Source organism: Electrophorus electricus, chromosome 7, assembly GCF_041902795.1.
Source record: "Electrophorus electricus isolate QZ-2024a chromosome 7, ASM4190279v1, whole genome shotgun sequence".
NCBI classification, from domain to species: domain Eukaryota; kingdom Metazoa; phylum Chordata; class Actinopteri; order Gymnotiformes; family Gymnotidae; genus Electrophorus; species Electrophorus electricus.
The window spans coordinates 11764478-11787224 of record NC_137503.1 but is presented as its reverse complement, the minus strand read 5'-3'; the positions used below and the strand labels follow the sequence as shown (position 1 = coordinate 11787224).

At 39.5% G+C, this 22747-nt stretch overlaps 3 protein-coding genes across 6 annotated transcripts; 1 reads left to right on the top strand and 2 right to left on the bottom strand.

The window, feature by feature from the left end:
* The first annotated feature begins 1347 nt into the window (after window positions 1–1347).
* Window positions 1348–13032, top strand: tespa1 (thymocyte expressed, positive selection associated 1). 4 transcript variants are annotated; one of them, XM_081718134.1, is made up of 12 exons: window positions 1348–1534; window positions 2058–2229; window positions 3235–3277; window positions 3995–4035; window positions 4245–4301; window positions 6591–6630; window positions 6758–6814; window positions 6916–7014; window positions 7231–7439; window positions 8243–9480; window positions 11754–11835; window positions 12223–13032. In XM_081718134.1, exons 2-12 carry the CDS (start codon window positions 2076–2078, stop codon window positions 12321–12323), a joined length of 2121 nt encoding a protein of 706 aa, XP_081574260.1. In that variant the 5' UTR covers window positions 1348–1534; window positions 2058–2075; the 3' UTR covers window positions 12324–13032. The 4 variants fall into 4 exon arrangements, with proteins under 4 accessions (XP_081574260.1, XP_026866755.3, XP_081574261.1 ...); XM_027010954.3 differs by having other exon boundaries at window positions 4173–4301; window positions 6919–7014; XM_081718135.1 differs by having other exon boundaries at window positions 4173–4301; window positions 8243–9229.
* tarbp2 (TAR (HIV) RNA binding protein 2) lies at window positions 12944–16920 on the bottom strand. The gene is made up of 7 exons (XM_027010958.3): window positions 16476–16920; window positions 15697–16014; window positions 15473–15542; window positions 15245–15362; window positions 14349–14476; window positions 14052–14244; window positions 12944–13795 (listed from the first exon to the last, which is right to left on the bottom strand). The coding sequence occupies exons 1-7, from the start codon at window positions 16526–16528 to the stop codon at window positions 13638–13640; spliced, it is 1038 nt and encodes a 345-aa protein (XP_026866759.1). The 5' UTR covers window positions 16529–16920; the 3' UTR covers window positions 12944–13637.
* Window positions 16921–17236: 316 nt separating this feature from the next.
* On the bottom strand, window positions 17237–22394 carry zgc:66479 (uncharacterized). Its single transcript, XM_027010909.3, has 4 exons — window positions 21939–22394; window positions 20995–21473; window positions 20587–20734; window positions 17237–20287 (listed from the first exon to the last, which is right to left on the bottom strand). Exons 1-4 carry the CDS (start codon window positions 22197–22199, stop codon window positions 18941–18943), a joined length of 2235 nt encoding a protein of 744 aa, XP_026866710.2. The 5' UTR covers window positions 22200–22394; the 3' UTR covers window positions 17237–18940.
* Window positions 22395–22747: the final 353 nt, after the last annotated feature.

Sequence of the window (22747 nt, the reverse complement as noted above, 5' to 3'; positions counted from 1 at the left end):
AAGAATGTTCAAAATATGCTGAACAATGTCTGAAAGAACGTGGATCAATTATATATTTTTCAAAGCAAAAGTCAACCAGACTTACACAAAAAAGTAAAAGACTTGTAAGGCCATATATAAGGTCTGGGTGTCATGGTCACTGCAGCGTGTATATATTTGTGGAACAAACTTTTTTTGACACAGCAAAAACGTTTGGTTGGTATTGAGTTTGCATGTCTAAAATGTTGACGTCTAAGATGCATGTCTAAAATGTTGACACATGAAAATGTGACATTTGTAACAAAATTAACAAAAAAAGTGGTGTATTCCAGTTAATAAACAGAAGGCTTAGCGAGCATTAATTCATGAGCTCTACACTAGAGTTATTCAACTCCACACTTCCATTCCAAAATTTGGTTTTGATTTTGTTTTAGACTGCTGGTAATTGATGTACTATGTATTATGTTTATTTGCCTATAACTTAGTTTGACAAAGTGGTCAATCAGTGACATTAATGGTTCCCTGAGCTACCAGTTTTGACAAAACTCCCATACAGTTTCTCAGATTGGGGACATGGAGACCTCTGTTCCACCAGACATTGCCTTTACTTTTGCTTCTCATAGTCTCTATAATCAAAAGGCATCCTATTCTGACTTATACTGCTGGACGTGACACATACATCCATGAATGTGTGTATATTAGCACATTATAGAAATTTGATGCAAATCAAAAATGGACTGGCACATCCTTTATTGAAACTTTAAATGTCAGTAGATCCCAAGACCATGCAAAAATGTAAAATCATTTATGGGGAATCATTTATTTCAAAGTACTCAGTGCACAGTTACTCTAACCTCAGTACTGTTCCAACAAAACTTGCATTTTCCTTTCACAATCACAAGTATAACTCTTTTACCTATTAAAGTGTACTCATATACCTATTAAATGAGGCATAAATAGTAAAATACACACTCTACCATCTGGTGGGCTCAGATTTACTTGGTCGTCTAGGTAATATTGATTCCATTTCCATCTACGACTTAGGCACACAACTCACTGCTGAAAGCGACTGGGGTAATTGCTTCATAATTTAAGCCTCTGAACGAAGCGTCTTAATTTAAGCCTCTAAATGCTGGAAGAAGCATTTAAGGTATACAGTGAAATGTGCTGCTACCTATAATGATTGACTGCAATTGTTGTTTTAATCAGCATTTCAATATCAATATGGTGGTTTTAAAAGTTGGTCAGATAGTAAATATGCAAATAAGCAGCTGCTGGGTTTCCTTTATTTCAGCAGAAACTGCCTTCAACATAGCAACATTTCTTCCTCTCGCTGCTTCCGTCCTTTATCGCACGTCACGAGTCAGAACTGTCAGTGGAAGCAGCGCGAAAGTTTGCGTCGGCGGCAACAATGATTCGAAATGAGCATCTCTGAGTTTTTGTTATTAATGGAATGTCGAAAATGGAGTAGGCCATCGTGTCCTGGATATAAGATACCGGAGAGATGAACTGTGATGCTGCTGTTTAAAATCGAATTAGGAGTGAACTTGTAAAGGTAGGCATGCCAATCTACCTGCGGCGGAAATTTTCACAATTTGCAGTGGCATTTTGAAATAGGGTTAACGTGAATTTAACAAAATATGTAAAAACAGAGAAAATGCCATTAGACTTCAGAGGGTTAACGCGTTCGCGTTTCGAGTTAAACACGTCGAATTTCTCATTATGTATAACGAAATCACGAGTCTCAATTTCCCATTCTGAAAAGCAAGCGGCAAGTGGATATGTATTTAAAAGTTATAGGAAGAACCATGGCGGCTTTGCATCGATGCCATTTTACACTCGGCTATGTATGGTGCATATTTAATAGTCGTCGAATTTAGGCATTTTAAATGTTCACTTCAGAATAACAGAAACTGAACTAAACGAGGAATTTAAATCGTCGAAATTAACGTATTTTACGGATCGTTAAAGCTTAGGCTACCACACCATGTAGGCTCGGTACATGGCGCCGTTGGTTTAAGGTGAAATAAAATAAGAGATTAACTCAGGTTTGATGTACTTCCCTCTAATTTCTTTAGGCATTTTTGTTCGTGTCAATGGAGAGCCCGTCCTCGGCTGATAGACGGCAGGCTTGGGCGCACAGCAGCCGTTACTGGCTTACCCTGGAAGACTCAGAGCCGCGCGGTCCGTGTGCAGCGATCTCAGATCCATCTGCACACCTCTCTCTCCAGGACGAGGTCTTTACGGATGGTAAGTTGAAAGTTTGTTCTAAGATATCGAAGTTATAGCAAATAAACACTATTTTAACAGATAAAGGACGTACAAGTAGCCTCTGTGAAAAAAAAAAAAAATTTGCGCGGAGGTTATTAAGACAGTGAATGTCATCAGATTAATCACTGTTCATCAAAGCTCGATGTTTTCTTGGACCAAAGTTGACCACACTTGGGATATCCCATAAGTCAGGGATGTCCAGTCTTATGATCAAAGAGCTATTGTGCCTGCAGTGTTTCACTGTAAACAACTTTAACAACATAAAAAACAGCACGCACAACCAAGAACCTCATGCAGCTAATCAGCTGGTGGACAGTGTGCTGTTAACATATTTGATACTAAAAAAAGTATCATAAGCATCAAAAATTTGAATATTGAATTTTCTAATTTGTAGTATTGAACAGCAATAACCTTGCAATATGCTATGCAATGGTAATGTGTAGTAAAGGGCTAGGTAAAATATTTGCCAAAGATGGTGTAAAGAATAAAACATAGTAAAATAACATACAAGAAATTAGTAAAATAAGATAAGCTAATACCAGTTTGCTTGGTGGACGTTTAGCCTACCTGACAGAAGGATCAAAGAAACACATCATATGTTGCTTATATTATTTATATTTTTCAGTCTTAGCACTAAATACCATGAGTAACCAGTGTAGAATTATTTGGCCTTATAATTTGTTTTGCCAAGTATTAGGATTTGCAGCATTAAGCAGATGGTGTGTGACTTTCTAATGATTTTTATTCTTTATTCAAAAAGAGAGTAAGTACAGCTTTTGAGAAAAGCTGCTACTAATAGAATTAGAATTTTTGGAGTGAATATATTTCTAACAAATATCTGTCAGTTTGTTAGAAAATTAATTTAACATGTTTTTTTGTAGAAAAATAGAATGACAAAAGTGATGGTGCTAAAATGGCAAACACATTTTTGTTTAAACATACACATGGGTAAAGAGAGCTAACTCTTGAATGTATTTTCCACAGGATGCTCTACAGGAAAGATTGAAACCTGGCTCCAAGGCTGTGGGTAAGTGTGTGTGTTTGTGAGCTTGTCAAGGAGGGCATACATTTGTCTGCATCAGAAGCAGAGCAGGTAGTTCAGTGTGGTTGAATACTGGGTTTGTCAAATTCAAGGCAATAAAAACAGTTGAATGGAAACTGCCAAGAAAAGCTGTCTGGTTAAAAATTATGACCCAAAAATAAAGGCATGCAACCTTATGGAGGGTCAAGAACCAGTTGTTTTGGCATCACATGGCTTACACAATGAACAGTTTTATTAAAGCAGTTTTGCTGAATATTTAGAAAGATGGTTTCCAAATGTTTGTTTTTATTGCACAGATGGCTTTAGTGTTTGATCCTTTAGTTGGATCTTGATGTGTTCCTGTGGGTGTTATTATGGCTGTTTTAGAATTATGGCAGTTTTTCAAACTTATTTTCCACTGTTTTGAGTAAGTATATTTCTATGAGATATTGTGGGACTTCTGACATCCTCCATTATCTCATTAAGTAAACGCCATAGAACCTAATGTCACTCCAGCAGTTGTTTTTGCAAAGGTTACTTCTTCCACAAAATGTATCATGATTCATACACAGTCCAGTGGGGTTGTGTGAGAGAGTATTTTTATCAGAGCATCTTGCTGCATGCTGATATGGCGCCCACGAACCATGCTGATTCACATTTGATAAAGTGACTGCTCTGTTTTCACTTTCCTACCTCAAACTCTCTCACTTTTTTATTTTTCAGAAATGAAGCCAACCAAGAGAACCTGAGTCACCTCACTGTGGGTAAGGAAAAGAACTTTGCAATTAATTTCTAGGAGCAGGGAGATAGGACTGTACTGAAATCCAGTGTGTTACATAACATAGCTGTACGAAGAGCCCTGCACTAACAGGTTTTTGGAAATTTGCTACTTATTGTTCAGATTGCTTTAGTGAATGGTCTCCAAGAGGTGTACAGAGTTCCTCTTCTCATATTCCCATTCACTGCACTGCAGAATCGTTGCTGAAGACCGGTAACAGTTTTGAAGATGATCTGAGCCTTGGGGCTGAAGGTAGGTAAACCTGTTACTACATCAATTTCAGAATTTACGTGAGCCATTTGGATTGTACTGGAGCCAGTAGTTGGTATCATTGCAAGCGGGAAGACAGTGTCACAGGTGATATATGTGACATATGTAAATATTAAGTTCAAGTTCGGTTTATTCGTCACATACATAGTCATACACAGTATAACTCGCAGTGAAATGGTGGAGAGTGCTCTGTCCAAACTGAGGAAGAGAAACAGGGGTGCATAGAGAAAAATATATATATGCAGATAAATATATATATTCTATGTATATACAAAATATATTAACAATGTATGTACAATATATGTATATTATGATTATATACACAATGTATATAGTTGGGTATATATGTACACAATCTACAGAATTTACAGATCCAGTTTGTATAATAACATATCTACAGTTGTGTAACAAGGTAATTGAGTATAAATCTATATATACAGATGTACAGATATACAGTCATGTTACATGGTGGTGGTGGTGGTCCCCACAGTTTATTCAGTTTCCCTGATTCAGGGCCCGAATGGCCTGTGGGAAGAAGCTCCTCTTCAGCCTCTCTGTCTTGGTCTTCAGGGAGCGGAAGCGCCTCCCTGACCTCAACAGAGAGAAGAGTCTATTGTTGGGATGGGTGGGGTCCTTCACAATTTTCCTGGCCTTGGTCTGGCACCGCTTGTAGTAGATGGTCTGCAGGTCAGGAAGTTCCGTGTGAGTGATGTGCTGAACGCACTACCCTTTGGAGTGCTTGTCTGTCCTGCTTGGTGCTATTCCCAAACCAGACTGTGATGTTCTCCGTGAGGATGCTCTCGATAGTGCAGGTGTAGAAGTTCCGCAGTACTTTGGAGGGCAGTCTGAAGTCTCTTAGGCGTCTGAGGTGGTAAAGACGCTGACGAGCCTTCTTTGCCAGGGAGTTTGTATGGCGGGACCAGGACAGGTCCTGCGAGATGTGAACTCCAAGGTACCTGAAACTATCTACTCTCTCCACCGTGGTTCCACTGATCCTCACAGGTTGGTAGTGCCGCTCCTGCTTCTTGCTGCAATCCACGATCAGCTCCTTTGTCTTACTGACGTTTAGGAGGAGATTATTTTCCAGGCACCAGTTTTCCAGGTGTTTAATCTCCTCCAGGTAGGCCCTCTCGTTGTTGTCCGAGATCAGACCCACGACAACGGTGTCGTCAGCAAACTTGACAATGATGTTAGAGCTGGAAGTGGCTGTGCAGTCGTAGGTGTACAGTGAGTAGAGCAGGGGGCTTAGGACACAACCCTGAGGAGCTCCAGTGCTGAGGGTGAGGGTGGATGAGGCGCAGTTGCCCACCCGTACTGATTGTGGTCTGTCTGTTAGGAAGTTGGAGATCCAGTCGCACAGGGATGTATGCAGTCCTAGATCCCCCAACTTAGTAGAGAGTAGGGAGGGGATGATAGTGTTAAATGCTGAACTGTAGTCGACAAATAGCATTTTAACATAATTTCCCCTCCCTTCGTCCAGGTGAGTCAGTGTAATGTGGAGCAGATGTGCAATTGCATCGTCAGTGGAGCGGTTGTGGTGGTATGTAAACTGCAGTGGGTCCATGGAGGCTGGCAGTGAAGATGTGATGAAGTCTCTGACTAGCTTTTCAAAGCACTTCATCACGACTGATGTGAGGGCGACAGGGCGGTAGTCATTGAGGTCGGAGGGTCGAGGTTTCTTCGGGACGGGGACGATGGTGGACTGCTTGAAGCTGGACGGGACGATACCCGTTATTATCTAATACCACGATATTAGATGCGCACGAGCCTTTTCCTCTTAATCCTTCCTTTGAATTCCATAACACCTGTCTTAACTTGTTGTCTGCCTACTGTCACTTATTAGTTCTGTCCACACAGTGAAATGGAATGTATTTAAAACAATAATGTCATTGTAACACTAAGGCCCAGCCTCTTTCTTGAGTGACACCCTTGGGTTTTTTCAGTTAGTCTTTGTCAGGGGCTGTGTGATAGCTTTGATTATACACAAAGCAAAGCTGGGTCTGTCCGGAGAGGGGTCATCTCTCAACAAGGACAAACCCAGACATGAATAAGGCAATCTCACTAAATAGCCCCCAAGCATTTACAGGGAGACAGTAACAAAGAAAGCTACAGAGATCACACGTACAACTCACTGTGTGAATGAATAATAAGGGATAAAGAAGAGATTTACAAAAGTACACACAGAAATTAACTGTAATGACTTTTTAGAGCAGAGGATATAATTTGAGCAGATGTTGAGCACTTTTAATTTGCTCTGTCATTGTTTTATAGCTACAGCACTAGATGTTGGATCACGCAATGAAGAGCTTGGGTAAGAAATGTGCTCACTGAGATTCAGTCATTTATGCTAAAATTCTTCCTGTAATGGCTGAAAGTGTTCCTCTAACAACTGAATGTGATAAAGATATTTCATAACTTTCACTTCTTGTCACATACAGGTATTGCCCAATGCTCCTACCTCCTCCTAAATCACGCCGCAAAGACTACCACACAAGGTTAATAACCACTTTTCCTCTCTGCTCTTGGCTTCAGTTGTTACAGGTAGAGCTTTAAGTCCTTGATGTCACTGTTTTCATGTCATACACTTATGTATCAGCAGCACCCCTCAGAAGAGGCTTAACCCACCTTTCTATAACATGGGACAAAGCATGGCATCCAGTGCCTTCTCTTTCCTCACCACTAAGACTGCTTCTAGGTAATGCATCTGTAAAACAACAGGGTCTGTGCCTAATAACACTTCACACCTACAAAAAATTGTGAAGGGACGCAACTAAGAGCTTTGCCCCCATGGCCTAGTGATATTATTCATGTATACATTTATTCTCAATGTTGCATCGCAGCTTCTTGCTCAGTCTTTTTATCCATACTTTTGTCTTTGTCTATATCCCTTACTCTCCCTCTCATGCACTAGTGTATCTGAGGTCCTGCAGATGTGTGCTGAGGATGCGGAGGAGACCCTGTACCAGTTGGGGTTTGGCTGTGAGGAGCCGCAGGTGACTGCTCGTATCCCAGCTCGCTTCTTCAATTTCCCCTCCCAGCTCAGAGGCATCAACTTCCGCCTTTTCCTCGAGTCCCAGCTTCGCCGTATACGCGAAGAAGACCCCAACCTCTCACTTGCTAGTAAGGGTCAATACTACTGTCATATATGTACACAGTGGCTGTGTTAGTAAGATTTATTGCTACATTTATGAAGATGATTTCACATAATTTGGTACCTAATTGCATGCTTGGATGTGATCTCACTCCCACCTGTGTGATCCTAAATGGAAAGTAATCTAACCATGCCTGATGAGTAAGTAATGCAGTATGACACTGAGATTTCAAGTTGGCCTCACTTTCATGTATTATTAAACCATATACATGTTTTTAATATGGAAATATACCATATTAGCATATTGTGGTTATTAGTATAATATGCTAATATGGTTCAAATACGTTTAGGAGGACACTGAATAACATTTACATATGATTAGCAAAAACACTGAATAACATTTACATATGATTAGCAAACTGATCATATGCAGTTTTCATTTAGGAACTTTATTCATACTCTCACGGCCCGAGTGCCCCCAGGGCATTGAGCAGGAGCAACAGACTCCCTTGATGATATGAAACATTTAATGACAGAAAACATAAAGGACACTCATGGCACTCACACATAATAACACTAATAGACAGGAACACGTGGGGTTATATTAACAGTGGCTACACACTCTTTGACACTAACATTACACTAACACGAACAGTGACCAACCATGAGGCCCACACTGACAGGGGTTTAAATAAACAGACATACACTCAACGTTAACCCAACATTTTCGAAAGCACTTCTATGTTCATATTTATAATAAATTCAAAGAATAAGTAACGTTAGCTATTTGGTGTAGTTGTCTCAAGTTCTTTTTCGGTTCCTCTGTGTGCAGGTCGTTTCCGTCAGGTGGAAGTGTTAACAGCCATGGCCAATGCTTTCTACTCTCTCTACTCTCACGTGTCCCGCACACCGCTCCAGAAGCTCGCCCCGCCTGAGTGCAGCTTCTCTTCGCCCACAGTGGAACGCACCATTGGACAGCGCTTCTTCCCCAGTGTCCGCACCGAACCCCGCTCTCCTGTGGAGCGCCTCAAGGACACAGTTTCAAAGATGTGCCTGTACACGGGCTCTCGCGGCTCTGACTCGGCCTCTCCGAACAGCTCACCCCGGAAGAGGAACAGCCTGCCGGATGTGGTCGGCATAGTGCTGGGGACGGTGCAGGTAGAAGGAGGCCACGAGGAGGGCAGAGGGGCGTGGCCCCAGGAGTGGGTGGGGAACACAGCCAGTAGAGCCAGCTCGGAAGAGGGAGATGAGAAGTCGGTACAGGTATCTGAAGTGTCGCCTGCTGACAGTGTGACTGATCCGGAGAAAGCAGCTAATGCACACAAGGAGAGGATCCAGCGCTGGTCTCAGTCAGGGAAGAGAGGTGGTCTTAAGGCAAAGGCCTACCTGTTGAAGTCCCATGATGCTTCTCTGGAAACTACACAGGCTCGAAACTCAAGAAATGACACGGACATAAATGAAGGTTCTATTGATTCTCCTTCAAATAATGCCACCTTGAACAAACATATTGACACCAGGGCACGAGTTGCTGTAATTTCCTATGATGTCCTTTGCCCTCATGTAGTGGAGTGTGTGCATCAGGGACTTTACCTATGTCAACAATCAGACACTAATGGAGCAGTGGGATCATCTCCTGTTCAGATGCTAAATGAATCTTCACTTCAAAGAAAGCTTGAGCCAAAAGACAAGCCATCAGAGGATGCACAAAAACAGATTTGCCCCAAAGACAAGCCATCAGTGGATGCACAAAAACAGATTTGCCTGCCACCTGGGGAGGAGGATGGGTATCTGGTGAAAGTACCTTCAGAGCATTCACAAGGTGACCTGGTGTCAATTTACCCTACCATCACACAAAAGTCACCATGCCAGATCATGGTAACTGGCTGGGAGGACGACATCACTATACTCCACAGAGAACCACACAAGGACTTTACCTCTGTGTATTCTGATAGCACTCCCAGGTTGCCTTCATCCGTGTCAGACAACCCAAGTTACCTGAGTCCCATAAAACCCCAAACCAGCCATATTAGCAGATGCCCTAAGCAGGCCAACTCTTTTGAGCTGGAAGAGGTAATGTAGATACCTATATTTTATCAGTACACACTTTTCACTAGTGTTTGTTCATCACTGGAAAAGAGGCAATCTGCTGAGTTACAGTATCCTCTCTATAGATTATTAAAATCATTTGATGCTGCCTACACCCACTTCTCTCTACTCACCATCTTTCTCTGCACTCACCATCTTCCGCCTCAGCTAAACATGAATGATTCACAGCAGACACTAGACAAGTTTATACTGTTAGAAATGCAAGTTTCATTTATATATAGCACATTAAACAAAACAGTTTACTAAAGTAACGTAATAAGCTAAATATTACTAAATAATAACTAAATATTACCCACCTATTGCCCACCTCTCTAAATGAGGCACACACAGACATACATACATATGATAGTATTCACAGTATTCACAGGCATAATAAAATCTGCTGTTCTCAAAAGACAATGAATAAAATTATGTTTTAGGTTTGCATTTAAAAAAGGGATACAGTTGAAGCTTGACTAAGCTTGCCTAACTGTTCCAGAGTCTTAGTGCTGCAACTATAAAAGCACAGTGTCAAATCAAGTTCTACATCAAAAAATATTCAAAAATCTTTTGTGTGGGATTTAACATGAAAGGTAAGAAATCTCAGGTTTGCTAGATAGCTTTGTATTTAAATGGGTGAACCAAATATAATTATTTCTGTTTTACTGTCATTTAGTTGGAGAAACCTATTGGGCATCCACTTTTTAAAGCTCATGAGACTCATTGAGCCTCTTGAAGGAGCACTGATCACCAGACCTCAGGAGAAGATATCAGCATAGCAGCATTAGTCATCAGCAAAGCAGTGAAATTTTTTTTCATATAATTTGTTCTAGTGGTAACTTGTATATAGAAAATAATACAGACCCTAAAATTTACCCTTGTTGGACTCTAGAACTAATAGTAGATTAAGAAGAAAATGTATTGTCTCTCGTAGCAGAAAAAAAGTTCTATTTCTAAAATATGAAATAACCAATCAAGTGCTGTATCCTTGTTACCTGCATAGTGGTTGAGCTGCTTTGTGAGCACAGCTTGGTATACCATGTCAAAAGTAGAGCTATCAAAATCAAAACAAAACAAATGCCACAATCAGCAGCAAGTAACAAATCAGGGTCGCTTTTACAGTGCAGTTTCTGTACTGCATAGTAAGATAAGCCAGACTGTAAAGCTTCAAAAAGGTTATGTTTAAGGTTTGTTTAAGAAAGCCGTAAGATGATTAAAAATGTTTTCTAAAATTTTAGATAAAAATTACAATTTGGAAATGGGCTAGTAGACATGCAAAGTTTTAGGATTGGAATTGTGATTATTTTAGGAGGAGCTGGACCACTGCATGTCTTAAGATTTGCAGGAACTGTAGCAGTATGAAGACATGCATTTATAATTGTGCAATCTTAGATGTGTATTTATAATTGGCAGAACATCATGGCCTAGAACATCAAAGGCTTCTTTGAGGAACCAGAGTGGGACAACAAGTGGAGATGTAGTAGCCTTCATATGAAACATTGTCTCTTAATTGTAACAGTAATACTGGTTTAAAACTTCCAACTTTTGAAGCATTTGATAGATTTAATAGATTAGTTAATTAAAAAATGGTTTGATATCTAATCTTTGCAATCGTTTCTGAAAAAATGTCAGACAATCCTCATATATTTCTGAGGATTCTCTTCAAGGCCTTGAGAGGTTCAGGGGCCAAGTACCAAATTAATTATATTCAACAGGACCTTTGGTCTGTGCCCATTTTTGGGATACACTGAAAAATATTCTGCCCATGCAACTTTAACAGTCTCTTGAAACTTAAGTAGACAGGTTTTCAGGATATCAAAGGATATTTGCGGTTTCTCTTTTTTTCATCTGTGCTCTGCTCTTCTGCACTCTTTTGTAAGAGCTCTAGTATTATCATTCAACCAAAGTTGAGTACTAGGTCTATATCTAACTTTTTATGGAGCAAATAAGATCAAGAACATTTTGCATGAAGAATAAAACAAGTCCACCACCTCTTCTGTGTCTGCCTAAGAAAACATATCATGATCGATAAGGGAGGATTTGATGTAGGCCGTTGCAAACCGATAGATACTGAAACGCGGACACAGACATGGGTGTAGTTTCTTATTGAGGCTACAGGTCGAATCGCTGGCAGCTATGTTTGTCTTCATAATACTGGAGACATGTTAATGTGGTAATGTTTAAGTATGCAATGCTTACTGAAATGATTGCTGGTTTGAATGTTGAATAACCACTACATACATGTTGCTTCCATATAGGTGCACAGTGCAGGAGAGGAGGAGAGCATTTCACAGTGCAGTGCATTCACACTGACTGTTGCTGCAGCTACTCAACAGAAATGTGAGTCATACCAGTTACTCTTTCTAGCACCCACACAAAATACTTCTACAGAAGTATTAGGACCAGTTCTGTGCTTCATAAGCAAGTGTAAGAAAACAGCTTATTGTTTTATTACTTAAGCTGAGCCAATTACTGTAAATACAGTGTGGAAAAAATAACAAAGTATGGTAAAAAAAAAAAAAGGTGTTAGGGAGAAGTTCTAGAGATTAACAGTAGTTTAAACACATATAAGGTGTTAACTTTCAAAGAATGTCATCTTGCAGGAAATAATGATGAAAACCATGAAGTTAGCAAGCTGTATTCTCAGAAAACCATCAAAAGAACTGAAAGAATTCTCATTAAGATTTTCATCAACCAGTCAAATTTGCATGCATTCATTTTTATCAGATTTGCCTTTGAGAGGGGACAGTTTCCAGTCAGACAGCAGTGGCTATGCTGAAGAAGACATGCAGCAGTCTCTAACCACCCTTATCAAAGAGATCAACTGAGGTCAAAAAGAAAAAAAAACAACTGATGTCACACTTCCTTGAGCATCTCTGCCCATCTGGTGTTTAACTTAGAAGATACAGAGCAGACTTTCTCATAAGACAAAGAACAAAGGTCATCACAACAGCTGTCACATATTTTCTTTTTTCACCTTTCTTTTGAAATGAAAAGCCAGCACATATGTAACAGTAGGGAATGCCAAAAGCTAAAGTACAAAAAGGCAACTACTGTACAGCATTTTGCCTTCTTTTCTAATTAATTGGGAATCTGAGGGATGAACATTGTTGGCTCCTGGTTTTGAGCTGTTTGAATGTAATGAAGAAACTTGGTATTGTATCATGCCATAACTTTGATTGCCTTTGATTTTGTGCTGCTGTGCCCTTGTTTTCTCTGGCTGTGCTGCTGCAGATGCTTCAAGTATTTATTTGTCTCATGACATTTGTGAATAAATTATTTATTTGCATTTATCAACCCTTTTTTTGCATAAAACAACCACAATCATTGACATACATTGTTGTAAATTTCAACAGCATTATTGTTCTTTGCCTTGTACACTATGAACATGAGCGTAAAAACATTATTATCTCACTTCTAGAATGAATCATAAATCTACAGACAACTGTAAACTATGTGCCAACTTTATTTCATATTTATTCATATACAATATAAAATGTTAGCAATTACATAGTATACATGGTCTTAAGTAAACACCATAGAGGTCACAACTACATGGCACAAGGAGTGTTGTGCATTCAATGACAAAAAAGATTCTTCCCATATGAACCCATTAAAAACAATTAAGTTTTAAATAATTATAATTCAACCTGTATTTGAAACTGAATACATATGTATTTCTGACTTTGATTTGAAATTTTGGAATCCAGTTATATTAGAAGGAGAATCAACAGCATGTTATGACCAGCAAGCTTCAATTCTTTTAATTAAAAAATGTGAAAACAAACTACATGGTTAGTTTGAAAGTCAAATGGTAAATACAAAAAAGATTAAAATGTAGGAATATCAGGACAAGTCCCAAGATAATTCATCAATAAAATTCTTCACATGGGTAACTGACTCAGTTTAAAATGAAAATCACCAATTTTCTTGATAGTTATTGTAGTATGGGAGAGGGGAAGGGCAGTTCTGAATCCTCTTCTGGAAGAGCCTCTCTGGGAGAGTCAAACATCTTTGGACCATAATAAAGTGGAACAGTGTGGGCCAATAACATCCAGTAATCCTGCAGCTGACAACACTGCAGTCTGAAGAGGTAAACTTATCAACTCCATGAATTCATGTTTCCCACCATGAGCATGGCCTCACTTTCCTCCAGCCATGATTTTGAGGTACTGGAGAGCATTGTATGCTGCACTAGCCCGAGCTGCATCCTGGCTAGGAGCGAACCCATGACACACAGTGATGGGCTGAGTGGACAACTCCACCAGACACTGGTACAGGCCACTAAGACTGCGCTCCTCTGGACAGGACACACACACACATATATATGCACACAATGAGTTTAGGTATTAAATCTCTTGGTTAATAAAGCAGGTTTAAAAAAAGTCTTGGACATTTTCTAATTGATACAAATGCATGGTCTAATTCTCTTTCAGAACGGAATAGGTACAACAGTGAAAATCCATTTGTGCCATTTGCTTTACATTAGGAGGAACTTCTGTTTGGCAGTTATTACATTTCAAGAACAGAGGAGAAAAGTCAATCATGATACTTACCTATGTCCAGGTAGCTGACGTCAAATCGCTGCTCTTCAGAGAGGTCGTGGAGCAGTGAGCAGAAGTTGGAGTTGGGCAAGCCCAGAGGGTTACTACGCAGCTGCAGGATCTTCTCCCCAGCAGAGTTCCGCAAAGAATCCCATGTGCATCCGAAACCTTTACACTTCCCTCCCTCTAGCCTGCCGCTTATGTTCTTAGGTGCACAGCAGAGAGGAAAAAGGAGAGATGTACAGATGAGGTGTGTCCCGGTGCACTGTTCCTTGACACTTCTACCCATACAGCAGGAGCCTTCCTCACCAAATTGAAGGTGTCATCCTCAGCTTCTGCTTCATGACTGCTGCGCATGTCTACAGGCACATCATGTATCCGGGAAAGCATCTTTGCCGCTGCGTTCCGCTTGGCAAGTTTTTTGGATGTCCCACTACCTTTGTCATTCAAATCAAACATTTTTTGACAAAATGCTGACTGAACACCGCATTTATGATTTTAAATATAAAATAAATAACACAAATGCAGCGTCATATATATGACAACATAATAATTGCAGCATAAACTGATCTTACATTGAATTTTAAATGGAGGAAAAAAATGTGATCCAAAGGACATGAGCATATCAAAGTTGTTGATGCCAGATGGACTGGTTTGAGTATTTCCACTCTTGTCAGCCAAGAACAAAAATATGAGGTTACAGTGGTGACAGGTTAATCAAAACTGGACAGAGGAGAACTGGAAAAATACTGCCTGTTCTGGTTCATTTTGATTTATGCAGCGATTTGCACATGGTACGGTCAGAATTTGCCAAAATCTACATGACTTAATGGATCCAACCTGCTTTGTCTCAACAGTTCAGGGTGGTGGAGGTGGTTTCATGCTGTGGGGAATGTTGTGTTGGTACACGTTAGGTCCTGTAATATCAGTTGAGCATTGTATAAATACTTTTATGGCCAAAATTTACCCATTTTATAAAGGCTACTTCCAGCATGATAATGTGCCATGTCAAAAGGCTCAAGTTCAATCACCAACTGGTTCTATCACCATAATGTAACCAACTGGTTCTATCTATCACCATAATAATACACTCACTGAGACTCTCTCTCTCTCTCTCTCTCTCTCTCTCTCTTGTCAAAAAAAGACTGAGTGGTAGCTGGCAGAAAATGTTCATGTCAAAATGAGTTCAGGTACATAATATTTACCAATCTCAACAAATCTCTCCACTCTGCATGTCATGGTGAACTCTTTGCGGTGTGCAGGCCCAGACTCCTGGGTCACTGTGTATTCAGGTAAACGCCAACCTTTTTGCACCACCAGCTCCTATAAAAAGAGGTGAAGTTTTATACATATTTTCAACATAATAATCTATTATATAATGTATGTACATAAATAATTGAATTAAAAATATATACAAACAGGTTTAAGCTGACCTGCAGAGCTCCAACTGGATTACACTCAGCTTGCTGGCTAGAACTGGAAGACTTTATCTCTGACTGGGAGCTGTGGGAACATCAACACAGAACACATGACAAAACCCCTGCTAGTGTCAGAAAGCTAGAGAGGTTTCTATAATAAATCTTATATATATTTGCATGAAGCAGTTGTTTCCGGAATGGCAGTTTAGCCGAAATGATCTGTTCTGTTCTGTTCTTACCAGTCTCCGTCCAAGGCAATGTCTATGCTCACAAATCCCTCTCCATCCATTCCGTTTCCTCCTAAGCCTCCCAGCATCCCTCCTTTGAGCATCTTCAGGGCGGCTTCTGCGGCCTTGTGTTTGGCGGCCTTCTTGCTTGGACCCTGGCCCGTGCAGTTGATATCTCCCACAGACACGCGGAAGGTGAAGTTGGGCTGGTGGGCCTGGCCTTCGGCCTTCAGCAGGTCGTACACCGGGGTCTTGCCTATCCGCGTTCCATACTCCTGCAGCAGACTGATGGGTGTCTTCCCGGGGTTCACAGCCAGCATTTGCTCAATACTGAGGACAGAAAGAGCAAAAAGTAAAAAATATTACAGACTAATTGTAAATTTCTGCTTCTGAGAAAAAGAAGATGAATGATTCAGGCTAGTCCAAGATTTTCAAAGAAAAGCCACCGGTAAAACTAAACATACACTTACATAGCTACATATACGGAATTATTTTTCCACTCAAACTAAAACAACCTATAGTTGTAGGTTAATAAGGCAATTCGACCTATACTCGTATATTACAACTAGCCTATAACTAGCTAGATACTACCACTACGTGTGGTAACGTATATACGGTTCTCTAAAAACTGCCAACAATAAATATATCAGCTACATTAAAGAACTGAAAAACAAATCACATGGTATCTAGCTAGCTACCTTAGTGAGATCGTGTCATCCTTGCGGTCATAGCTAGCTACCGATACCTAGCCAACGGACGCTAGGCAGAAAGCCATCCCAATAGAACCTCACCTGGTACACCCAGAGTTTCGCTTGCTGCTACCCGGGGTTTTCTCGTCGTTCATTCCCCAATAACAGATAGAAGGGCCACTTGTTTACGATTGCAGATTCCCCCCAAAATAATCGAACCCCCCTTGATATCATTAGCTAACAGTTTTCCTTGCGGAGAAATCTGTAACACGAGCGGGCATCCCCTTCTCCTACAGCCCCACATAATCTCACAAGACAACAAGGGGTCATATCGTAGTGAAGCACGCAACGGTAAGACTTTTACTACATTCAAGTAAAGCATTTTTCACGCAGCGTGAACATTATTAACTGTTCTGTGGTCTGATTAATAAACATTTGCGATTGTTTGATGCATATAACACAAACCCTTTACAAAGGTCCTATTATTTAAGGCAGTTACTTATTTTTTTTCCTGCTACATCTTCTTTTGGAGCTTTATGTCAGCTTCAACTCTCTACGTACCCGTTTTTTGAAGGAGTCACATGACTAGATTTCAAAATAAAAGTTGTAATAGAAACGACAATATGGTGGTAAATGTAATAATAATAAAAATATTTTTGAATTAATTTGATTACAATTAAATAAAATTTTAATTTTGTTAAAAAAAGGTACTGAAGTATACTTGGTCAACAGGTATAAATAACCCAGAAGACATTTCCATTTTAAAATTATGTCTATGATCTATGAAGAAAATACAGTTAGCTACATCAGTCTTTTCAGTCTTAATTTAATTGATCATATAGTGAATGAGGAACAATAACTGGTTTGCAAATGTTCACATTTTTAATACCGCAAAATGATGTAAGACAATGTCATATGAAGTGGTCATATAGAGCAAGTGGTTGAAAACTGGAGTTCACTGAGATCAACCAGTGATATTTGTAAGATACAGAAGCCTCAAACAGCATAAACAATGCCATTAAAAACCCTTTATGAAGAATATGGTCCTTTTCCCTACAGTACATGGAAGCATTCCAGAGAGGAATGAATAATGGAGATTAAAGGCGAAAATACCAAGCAATGCTGCATTTGCCTGCCTGTGGTCTTATTTTAAGTTACATTCCAAATTACATTGTCCTCTGCAGAATGACCCAATTTCAAATTGTTAGCACACAGAAAGAAAAGTATTATAGGGAATTGGAATTTCAATTGCAATTGTGAGATAGAGTCTGCTGTAAACTGTGCTCTACACAAGCCATTGGCACCCACAAGACAGCCATGTTTAGATGTTTCATTAGAAGTGCACCAGCTGCTTTGCTTTTCTTTTGAAGGAACTGTAGCACCATCTACAGACAAAAGAGTACAGCACACCATCATCACCATGAGTTTTTCCCTTACAGTACACACCGCTTAACAGTAAACAAACATTTAGGGTGCTCTTCTCCTGTTATGGATAAGTTCCTTTTTAAGCACTCATGTATGCATTTAGTTATTGTTATACAATCATACCAATATTTGTCTCAAACATGTTAATCTTTTGCTTACTTTGCACTTTCAGCACAAGCATCTGTTTGATTTGGGCATTCACTGAAGCACTAGTATGCTTTAGGCATTTGAAAAGCTCCAGTCTATACTACGGTCATACAGGAGACACATGTTCACCCTGTAGCTCAGCATTAGTACAGCAGACATGAACTCATGACCTTACTGCTGTAAATACATAACCAGTGTCTCATTTCAAGTGACAACTGCACACAACAAAGAAGGGTAGAGACTGGGGAGGTAGTAGAAAACATAGAAACTGGTTTATTTAAAAAGTCTAGTCTAGTTGAAGGAAGAAAATCTAAATAGAACATGTTTAAAATGTACTATTATCACCTACAGTGATGTACAACTTTTACCCTTTTTGTTGCTAAAGTTTAGCAAATAGAGCAGTTCCCATCTTAGAGTTTAAATATACAGTTTGAAAGTACATATCATGCCCTATATGTTTGAAAGGGAATAGCTGGGGGAGGGGTGTAGTAGAGACTGTATGTAATGGAGTTTTGGGCCTTAGCAGGTGTTAAAGCCACTCCCTCTCCCAACTCTGTGAAGGGGTGACGAAAGAGGAGACGATGAAGGAAAGAAAGAGAGAGTGTAAAATTTCATCATGGACGAAGAAAGAGAGTTTGATGATATAAATAGGGAGTGGAGAGGGAGGAGTCTTTCTCTCAAAATACTATTATTCCATAACTCAATTTTGGCCTCATCCAGTTTTGGTGTTCAATCAGGAAAAAAAGTGCAAGACTAAGGAACTATATGATAAATATCATTCAAATTGATCAAAAACCGTTCAGAGAAAACTGGGAGGCTTATTTATTTTTCACACAAAAGTATTTTTGTTAAAGAAACAAAGTCTATAATAGTTTTGAGAAAATTTGCTCATCTACTGCCACAACAGCCTCTTTCACAACATGTTATCTCTGAAATTTTGCATTTATTTTTACTTTTTTTTTTTTTGTTTGTTTGTTTTTTTTCCCTGAAAAAAACTAGTCCTTGCCAGATTCTGGAAGCTCTCTCTCTGGTTCATGCTCATTCTCTGCCTGGACAATGCCTACCAACTGTTCCTCTGAGGTCTCATTTGCACCAATATCTATCTCATCTGAAAGAGTGTGCAGCCCTTTCCCAGCAGCCTCTGATTTATGATTTTCTGTGTCATTTTCTTTCATCTCAATAACCCCCATGTGCCTCTCTTTGGATGATGTCTGGATTTCTTCTTCAACATTCTCCTCTACTTGCTTCTGAGCAAAGGACTCATGATTTTTATTTCTGACATTGTCTTTAACCTCTGATAGACTCTGAATCTCCTTTGTAACTTTCACCTCCATTTGATCCTCCACTACAGTCTTCTCTGTTTCAGTAGCAGCCAAGCCCGAATCCTCTAAAGGAGTCTGGATCTCCTTTGCATCAATCTCATCTATTTGCTTCTCTGTTTCAATTGTGATCATGTCGATCTTCTTTGGTGGGTGCTGAACTACCTCTGCAACATCCACCTTCTTTTCTTCCTCCAAAGCATCCTCCTCCTTGTTATCAATTCTATTACCTATATCATCTGAAGCAATTTGTATCGTCTCTGTTTCCTCTAAACATTGCTCACTTTCTTCAACCTCTTCTGTAACAGTAGTTGCTTCTTGTCCAGTTACACCTTGCTCCTCAGCAAATTCTTCCTCATCTTTTTGTTCTTGTTCCTCAGTAATTTCTCCCTCTCTTACTTCTTGCTCCCGAGTAGTCTGTCTTTTCATTTTCTGCTCCACTGCAATTTCTTCCTCACTTTTTTCTTGCTGCTCAGTTACCTCTTTCTCCTCTATTATGCTGAAATCCTCAGCAATTTGTCTTTCCATTTCCTGCTCCTCTACAACTTCATTTTTTTCTTGCTCCTCGGTAACTTCTGTCAACTCTCTTGTATGGAAGTCCTCAGTAATTTCATTGTCTTTTGTGCTGAAGTCCTCAGTAACTTCTTTCTCCTCTCTTGTGCTGAAGTCCTCAGCAATTTGTCTTTCCATTTCCCACTCCTCTACAATTTCTCCCTCATTTTTTTCTTGCTCCTCAATAACTTTTTTCATCTGTCTTTTATTAAATTCTTCAGAAATTACATCACCGTTTGTGCTGAAGTTCTCAGTAACTTCTTTCTTCTCTCTCGTGCTGAAGTCCTCAGTAACGTCTTTCTCCTTTCTTGTGCTAAAATCATTAGTAATTTCTACCTCCTCTCTTCCTTCAAGTTCATCAGCAAATTTTTGCTTAGGATGTTCTGACCCCTCTTCAGTTGCTTGCTCCTTGTCATCTGCTGTGTCTGCCTGCTTATCAAATTGAACCTCTTTTTCCACTTTGCTCAGTTCCTGAGATCCAGACAACAAAAATACAAATCAGATTTTATAAAAATAAAGAATTTACAATTAAACATATATAAATGGAATAGATGCTTAAAATCTATTTTTCTCTCATTTTGCCTCTAAAATGCACTTAAGGTCTTGGTCATCTAAATGCAAAAATTACATATGATTTCAAAGGAACATGACAGGCTGACACTGAACGTCAGACACTCTGCAAGTTAAGACACTCTGCATGGCTCCATTGACAGATTTTTTCCTGAATGCATAGCAATCCCTAAGCTTGCACTGCCTCACAGGTCTTATACCTGGGTCTGGACAGCCTCTAGCTGGGTAGTGAGTTGGGAATGAAACCTCCTGGTGCTGGTCTGATGATCTTCCAGACTCTTCTGCAAAGACTTTATCTGTTCATCAACAACCTTAGACCTCTTAACTTGCTCTGATTCTAGAAATTCTCTGACAGAGAGATGATAGCAATAACATTTTAATTTAAAAGACCTTTAACATATACACTGTTGTAGTTATGAGAAATGTTCTAAATTTTAGCAAGAGTCATTCTCTAAACTGGCAGTTGTGCAAGTCAAAATAACATTCAAAGATTTAATTACAAAATATTTTCACATTTACAAGTACACTGACTTAAAATAAAAAAGCATCTACATTGATAAGTTATTTTCACAGTTAGAATTTAGCAACTAAACTGATTGGCCACTTACTTGACATTTATAAGTTCCTGTGCAGTTTCATCCATTGCTTCCTGGTTGTAGAAAAACGACTCTTTTATCACATTAATCTCAAGCTTTTGGCCCTGCAGCTGAGACATCAGAGCATCCACAACTGATATTTGTTCATCTAGACGTGATTTTGTGACCGAAACAGTGTTGGATAGCTTGGAAATACTAATGGTTAACTCAGAATTAGTACTCAGGATGTTGGTAACACTTTGTTTCACAGTTTCCAATTCATCACTTTTGTTCTTGATTATGGCATTTAGAGATGCAATGGAAATTGTGTTCTTTTGGAGCACAGCTAATTTTGAGTTCAGTTCAGTTTGTAAATCCCAGACTTTGCTCTGAATGTCTCTGTACTTGATTTGTTCAGAAGCAGCCAGGGCTACCTCAGCCTGCCTCTGAGATTTGGTATAGGCCTCTTCCAGAGCCACTAGACGCTCCTCAAAACCGCCTACACTGGCAAGCTAAAAAAGAGAAACAAGAACATCAGTACAGTGATGAACTACCAGGTATACTGTTACAATATATATCTAGATACTTATGCATGACCAGTTTATATTATCATTTCATCAAAGAGGCTGGGGTTGCTATTGGCATACTTCTCTACAGGACCTGACCTTCCTAAAACTAGTGTTGTCAAAAGTAACATGATCTTGGGCTCTACCAACAGTGCAACTATTAATGGCTTGGGTGCCTGGCAGCATTCCATAGTTCAGTATAAGGAGTTCAGTTCAAAAGGCTTGGGCACTATATGAGCTGTTTCTCTCGGATATAACAAGACATGCACAAATTTATTTAAGCTTTTATATTTCATCGCATCACAAAATTGTATTTTTCCCCAAATCTTATTTTGCAACAGAGCTTGTTGTTTATTCAAACTGTACAACATAGACTATGAACAAATCCCAAGCGTAAAATATCCTACCTACCTGAGCATTACCTGTCCCCAAGTGTTGCTGCAACTGTGTGATTCTTGTCTGCATGGATGTCAGCGCTTCCGACAGACTGTCGATAGTTTGCTGATGTTGATTACAGAACCAACCGATTGTTGATCCTCCAATAGCGACGATAAAAAACAAACTAATTGGGAGAACATATTCGTGAATTCCTCGCGAATGTCCAACTGAAGGTTCTAACAATAACAAACTTTCGTCCTGTTTACTGTTGTTCTTTCCCTTCCGCCGTGGCATCTCGCGCCTGCAGACAAGTAACCAAGTGCTCTGAAGTTCAGCTCCCACTCAGATTTATCCAACCTCTTGAGTAAGCCCTCCCGGAGCTTTTACCGCTGAATATCGTTACGATTAGATGTGGGTGTAGGGTGAATTAAATATACGTTTAAGGTGCATCGACGACTACTGAATAGCTGCTTGTACTTGTAGCAGCAAAGGGCGTGACCCCGTCCTCCAAAGGGGTCGCAAAGTTTTAGAGTTCTACTAACTTGCTTAGCTTTGTTATTTAAACTTAAAAATTTAGCATACGTTATGTGAAGCCGCAAGCCTGTTTCTTCAACGCGAATAAAAAACAAGTCAGAAACTGTCGAAATGATGACTTTAAATATGAGAAACTTTCTCACAATTTATGTACCTCGTATAACGCGAATTTCTTTTCCATAATTTTACATCTCGATATTAAATCTCATTACAAAAAAGGTTTTTCACATAATGAGATTTTTAGAGAGCTAAGCGCATTCGTGATTTGTCTTCAAGAGTGATGGATGGGCCTCGTTTTATATTTGCTT